This window comes from Alligator sinensis, unplaced genomic scaffold (assembly GCF_000455745.1).
Source record: "Alligator sinensis unplaced genomic scaffold, ASM45574v1 scaffold600_1, whole genome shotgun sequence".
Classification (NCBI taxonomy): domain Eukaryota; kingdom Metazoa; phylum Chordata; order Crocodylia; family Alligatoridae; genus Alligator; species Alligator sinensis.
The window spans coordinates 4,571,932-4,578,777 of NW_005841859.1; the positions used below are offsets into that span (position 1 = coordinate 4,571,932).

The window sequence follows — 6,846 nt, forward strand, 5'->3', positions numbered from 1 at the left end:
CCCTCCCCAGCCCCTATGCAAGAGGGTAAATGCAGGTTCTTCTCTGCGTGGCTCTAGAGAAAGGAAGTAAGCTTACCTTGTCCCTGCTAGCCCCTGTGTGAGGAGCTAAATGCTTGCTCCTCCCCCTGTGTGAGGAGCTAAATGCTTGCTCCTCCCCCTGTGTGAGGAGCTAAATGCAGGCTTGCCAGTGCCCAGCTCCAGTGCAAGGAGGTAAGATCGTGATCATCCTTGCCTTTTCTGTGCCATGAACTAAGTACTTTTTCCTCCCCTCTAGCCCCATCCCTGTGCCAGGAGTTAAGTGCTAAACTAAAATAAATTAGTTATTGAAATAAGGTGCTGCTCAATTCACAAGAGCTATGGAGCAGAGGTGGGCAAAATACAACTCACAGGCTGGATCCAGCCCACCAGATGATTTCATCCAGCCAGCGGGTGGGCACCCACCCATTAATTGTATCCAACCTACCCTGTAGCAGCCCCTGCTGCGCTCCGCTTGGGGCCAAGTCCCGCCCATTCCTGCCAGAGCAGTATGGTGCACTTCCACCCTTGGTGGCTTGAGGGCCCCAGCCTCAGCCAGTTTGCATAGCTTCTGGGTAGGGCTGCTGCTGCTGCCACAGCTGCAGCCTCCTGGGGAACTACTTGGCTCCCCTGGCCTCCAGCAGCTCCTCCTGTCACTGTTGTAGCAATCTGGGCAGCAAGTATGGAAGTGGCAGCAGGCAGGGAAGCTGCAGCTAGGCAGGAGCTTGGAGCTCAGGGCCAGGACCTGAGCTCCAGTGGGAGTCCAGAGCACAGGGCCTGCTCTGGGCAGGGCGGCAAGAGAATGAAGCCCAGGTCAGCAGGAGCATGGGGCTCAGGCTGGCCTGGTTCCGTTGCACGGAGCTCCCTGCAGCTCACTTGCAGCTCCCAGGACTCATGCATCGCCAGGGGGAACCCTGCATCGCTAACTTCCATCACTGGTGGCCATCCCTGCTCCCTGCCACCACACAGTGCCTGGGACTCTGCTGGGTGGTGGTGGGGACCCCAACATGATGGAGTCAGGCTGGCTTCGTCCCACTCTCTGCCACCCTGGCTGAGTCCTGGGAGCTGCACAGGGCAGCTGGAAGCAGGGTCGGGCCTCTGGCTGCATTGCATGGGGCTTCCCACCCCCAGTGGCACGCAGCTCTGGCTGAGTCCTGGGAGCTGCACATGAGCTGCAGGGAACCCTGTGTGATGAAACCGAGCCAGTCTGGCCTTGCACCCTGCCACCATGTACAACTCCCAGGACTCAGCCAGAGCCATGTGCCACTAGGGGGCCCTGCCTGCTGCTGTCCATAAGTGCCCTGAGGGTCCGCCACCTGCTGCTGCTGCCAGCAGCAGGGGCAGAGTGCTGTGAGGGGGGGGATGTGCAGGAGGGGCTCCCACACACATACCCCATCATACCCCCACACCCTTCCACAAACTCTGTGCCTACCCATGCCTTCCCCCACACTTCCCACAAACACCATATCCACCCATACCCCTTACCAAAAGGAGTACTTCCTTTTTGGGGGGCTCCAAGATGGTAACCCCCCCAGGAGTACTTCCAGGGGCAAGGAGAGGTTCTTCCAGATACAAAGGTCAGGGGCTTGGGGCAGGACTTCTGATCCCAACATAGCAACCAGAGGTGGGGCACCTGTCAAAGGGTGGGGCTACCCTTGCAGCCCTCAACAGCTCACCAAAATCATTTTGTGGCCTTCCAGCTGACATAATTGCCCACTTCTGCTATAGTGGGAAGCCAGGAGCCTACAAAGATTGAGAGCCACTTCCCTGAATCCTCTGGAGTTTAAAAAAATACCCGCAAAAGTTTTTCAGTAAAGTTTGTATCTATTGAGGGTAGGGCATCAAAATGTAACTGAAACTGACCCAGCATTAATTGTTGTGTTCTGTGTTGCAAGTAAAGTTGTTTTTCTTGTAAATGTTATTTTATAGATAATTAAGTCCATATTTAACTACTTCTAGGAATAAAGGAAATGAGCCACACTCCTTAATCAGTTGCAGATTAGCTGGCTGGGTAAAAGAAAAGCAGTTTAGCTTTCCAATGCCTGAAAAAGACCAGAAGAATTCACCATCTTCCTCATCCCTTCCTGTAAAACAAGAGAGCCTCTCAAAAGGGGTCGTTAAGTTACTTGATGAAAGCAGCAAAATGGTTTGGCAGTCATTGAATAACACACCAGTTACCTGGAATGGAGTCCTGAAAGGTACCTGTGAGAGTATAGCGTAAATAAATGCAGCATCCAACTTCTTAAATATTGGAATGTTTCAAGCGGGCCTCATTGTTCCACTTTACAGTAGTACAGCTTACTGTCATTTATTTACTACAGAAGAAACTAATCCTGAGGATTCAGATCTAGCAAGACAGAATGAAAACTGTGTTAGAGAAAACGAAAACTCTTGCAATAAAGTAAATGGACAAAGAGAAAGTGTGAATGAACTACCAGTACTTGAGGTTCGAGCTAGTGAGGAAATCTCCATACCACCAGGTGGAAGGACTTCCATTGTGATCATGTGTACTGCAATGTAGGTGTGTTTTTCTTTATTTTAGCTGCTATGAATCATGAGTGCATGTTTTGAAAAGTGGCCAGCGGTCCCAATATTGACATCAGGTTCTCAGGAACAACTTGTTGACTGTAAGAGGAGTAGCGTGAGAATATGTGAAAGCTAAATTGAACTAATCTCTTCCTAATTTGTGACACAGAAACCTCATATTTCAATTTTTAAGTCATCTGCATTTTAACATCTAGTTCTGATTGCTGTTTAAAAATCAATGGAGAAAATTAATATAGAAGTAATAATGCTAGTAAAGCATGCGGCACAGCCATTGATCATCACATTGCCCCTGAAAGCTGTCCCCAGCAGGGCCCCACCGAATGACTGCAGTGAAGTACAAGCTAGCCACAGCAGCACAGTGGTCTTCATAAAAGCTAACATATCTTGCCAAGAAGTAAGGCAAGCTTAAAGCTTTAACAGGGGCTTTTGCTTTGACTATGCAATACCAGGTTGTGAAGTTGGAAATGCGTGAAGAGAGCTTGACATGGGGCCAGTTCAGTGAGGAAAAGAGGGAATGAAATAAATAGATGTTTCAGAGTAAGAGCTATGATAGTATGGAGCGTGCACCCTCAAATTTTACTTTGAAGGAATTTGTGCTTTTTTTTTTTTCCTCTGCTACTGTTTCCCTTGTCTACTGAAAAAAAATCAAATATTTGAGAGATGAAAAGATGAGGCCAAGCCTCTTCCACTTTTTCTGCAAGTTATTCAAAGTGTATGATGAATACTTGTCATCCAGTGAAGTGTTCGCTGTTCATGATATTTTAAGGAAAAGAAACCTCTCAAAATATATCACTGATTAACACAGAAAGCTTAAATGTATAGCAGTAACTAATGAGAACAAAATATCCACTGCTGTAGGGTAAGAGAGATACTCATCCAGAATGCCAGTCAGCAGTAGAGAGGGGCTAAATGTTGGAAATATATTTTGCTAAATGTGGAAATGTGTTCCTTTCACTTATAGGAACAGTAGAGTTTTTTGAGACTATGGTGGGAACAAAATTTTCAGAGAAATTTCTCAAAGCACAACAACATTTTAAGTTTTGACATAAAGACTTTGGAGTTTATTTGGAATTTAGTATTATATTTTCATATACCACAGACACCCTTTTTCCAAAAATAAGTTGCTGCAATTTGGGGTGCATGTGTTAAGTGAGGAAATACAGCCACCAAGCCCTGGGATACCCTCAAGTTCAAGCTGCTGAGTTAGTAGCAGCTGAAACTCCTGCTGCAGATGATGCTGCTGACTTGGCAACAGCATCTGGAGTAGGAGATTGAATGCTCTTTAGCAGAGGGGAGACATAGTAGCTGCTTATAAGTTTATTAAGGGTGGACAACAGAGAATTGGAGATGCGCTATTTACCAGGGCACACCTAGGAGTAACTAGGAATAATGGGTACAAACTAGTGGAGAGTAGATTCAAGTTAAACATTAGGAAGAAATTTTTCACAGTAAGGGTGGCCAGAATCTGGAGCGGGCTGCCAAGAGAGGTGGTGCTGTCACCTAGCTTGGAGGTCTTCAAGAGGAGGCTAAATAGGCACCTGGCTGAGGTCATCTGACCTCGGTCATTTTTCCTGCCTGGGGCAGGGGGTCAGATCCTTCATGGTCTCTTCCAATTCTACAATCTATGAAATGGGGAAAGGGAAAGTATGCCCAGCTGCAGCGTTGATGCAAGTTTCAACTGGTAGGGCACTGCATTGAGGCTGGGCAGCTTTCAGCTGTGCCTCCACTGCAGCCCAAGGGTGTGAGGGGGAGCAAGGAGAAGCAGCAGCATGGACACAGTATGCCAATACCTGGTCCTGGTGCAGTTCCCCGTGAGCTGGAAGCTGGTCCACAACTCGGGAGCGGGGAGAGAGGAAAGCAGTGGCAGCACGGGTGCAGCTCCCAGTTGTCTGGAATGGGCATGGGGAAAGCTCCCCTGCTGCTGAGGTGCCACTAGAGCCAGGTTCCAGTTGTTAAAGGTCACCAGCCCCTGAGCCAGACTATTAAGAGCAGCCACAGGTTGTCCCTTGCTATCTTCCACCCCCACTGTGGCTACTGGTGTTTTCACTAATAGCAAAAAAAAAAAAATCTTTACATCATTCTGCCTTCTGAAAACTGGAGGAGTCTTATTTAGGGGCATGTTGTATGCGAGTAAATGCAGGGCTTTAAAAAGGGGTTCATTTTTGGGGGGAAGGAAGGGGAATGTTAAGTGAACTCCAGTGAAGCACTTCCAAAGTTTATATATTAAGAACTTCATTTAAATCAGCTACTGCTTCACTTTCCAGTAGTGTCATTAAAAGGAAAAACTTGGTGTCTTTCAACAAAATTGTATTAGCTGAATAAAAAGGTAAATCTGCTTATTTTTGTTTACTTAAAGAAACCCTGGGCACTGCAAAGAACTCCTGTTGCTTTGTTTTTCTGATTTTATTATTGGACGTTATCTTGAAGTGACTGTAATAAATGAAGAAGAATTACTAATAGCTGCCACTCGACCATTCTCTTCAAGAAAGCATAATATTACTACAGAGCCTCAAAACATAAAGACAACAGTGGTTATAACGGAACGTAACAGAAGGTACTGTGAAATAAATCACAAAAATCAGTTTGACTTCGTTTGCTAGAAGGGCTTACCTTTTATATGATGCAAGCAAAGTATATTTGTAACTAATTCTAGGACAGATTTTATGTACTGAACTAGCTTATCCATAGTGTTAATCGCTATTATTTTGTAAAATAAAATAGACTGGGTTTTTTTTTAAGTTGCATTGGTAGAAATTTTTCTAGTAGACTGATCTCAACCCTTTAGCTGGGTCTGTTTGTCAAAGATATGCAAGCTGTTTTTGTACATGAATGGCAAAGATGGTAGAATTAAAGCTGTTATCACAATGCACTTCCAATTGGGGTTGCATAATCAAAGGGTGGAATCCAGACATACTATTTGAAATATTTAGGACCTAGAAATATTTAAAGAACATAGTGCTTCAGCTGAAGGACACGCATGTAGCCCCTGTCCTTCTCCCCGCCCCCCGGCTGGAGCACTTCAAAACCACTTCCTACCATAGCAAGCTCTTCAGCCTTGGGGTGTAACGAGGATTTGACCACCTCTGATTCTTCTTCTTGCCCCTCCCTCCACGGGAGCAGAGCCACCTTAGTGCTGGAGTACAGGCAGTAGTGGCACCCCAACAGGCAGGGAGCACCTGGAGTGCTGGAAGCAGCAGTGTCTGGTGTCCTGATCGCTGGAGCCCCCAGGAGGGCCCCAAGTGCCAGGAGCCTCATTGGTTGTAGGGAGCAATAGCCAGGCCACTGGGAGAAGGTGGGGCTTAAATAGAGTGTACTGGGTTTTGGGATGCTGGAGGACTGACAACCCATACAGACATACAGTAGAACAGAAGGGTCCAAAATATTACCCGTTCCCTGTAGTTACCATTTTGTCACACTTGCTAACTACAAAACTATAAAATGTCACTGCATATCTGTATAATACCTCTTTGAAGTGTTTCAGAGCCCTTTGAAATGTTTCAGAAGTTATTTCTGTCTACACTCTAGGATTATATTTAGCAGGATTGAAACCCAGGAAGCCCTTTGACAGAATTACTGTGGGGGCTGGGGTGAGGGGGATAGGATTGTCTATCGCACATTTTTGACACGTGTCTTCATGAATACTAATGAGAAAATGTGAATGAAATGAAATAAAAGAAAATGAATGTAAGCCAGCTGGTGAATCTGAAAAGTATGAGAAAATACCAAATAAATTAAATATTTAAATTTTTATTTTAGAAACTGTAGGAGACAGCTTCCAAGCTTCCTTCCACATTATCCTGTACCAAGTAGTTTAAGAAAATGTGTGGAACAGAAATTGGATGTACTGCTTTTTCAACCTCTTCTTGCGGAGGTATGCATGTACAGATATATGTTAGTAAAACATCATTTTCCAGCCCTCTATAAATGGCAGATTGCACTCAAATAGTAGTTCCTATGCAGCTACTGTTACAGTAGTTACAGACCACCTAACACTGTACATGTATTTTAATATTATAAAAGCCTTAGTCTGTCTGTCTGTTTGTCATGCTTTATTCATGCTGTGATTGGCTGACTGAAACAGCCAATCAGAGTGCAAATACAGTGTTAGGACAGGAGGTGGCAGGGCTGGGGAGCGCTGCCATGATGGGGGGCATGCAAGGGGCAGAGCAGGGGGCCTCCCCCCCCCCCCGCTCCCTGGAGGTGGCAGATGGAATGGGGGAGGGGCAAGGACAGTGCTGGCCTCACCACTACCACCCCCCCCTCCTGCTCCCTGCAGGTGCCGAC

At 46.2% G+C, this 6,846-nt stretch overlaps 1 protein-coding gene across 2 annotated transcripts in view; it reads left to right on the top strand.

Moving 5' to 3' along the window:
• The window catches only part of MOV10L1 (Mov10 RISC complex RNA helicase like 1), a 57,321-nt gene that overhangs the window by 22,116 nt on the left and 28,359 nt on the right, over positions 1–6,846 (top strand). For both annotated transcript variants that reach the window (XM_006016501.3, XM_025215368.1), the window contains 4 exons: positions 1,975–2,213; positions 2,337–2,532; positions 4,919–5,116; positions 6,319–6,433. In XM_006016501.3, the coding sequence (XP_006016563.1) occupies positions 1,975–2,213; positions 2,337–2,532; positions 4,919–5,116; positions 6,319–6,433 (748 nt within the window). The remainder of the gene's footprint in view (positions 1–1,974; positions 2,214–2,336; positions 2,533–4,918; positions 5,117–6,318; positions 6,434–6,846) is intronic.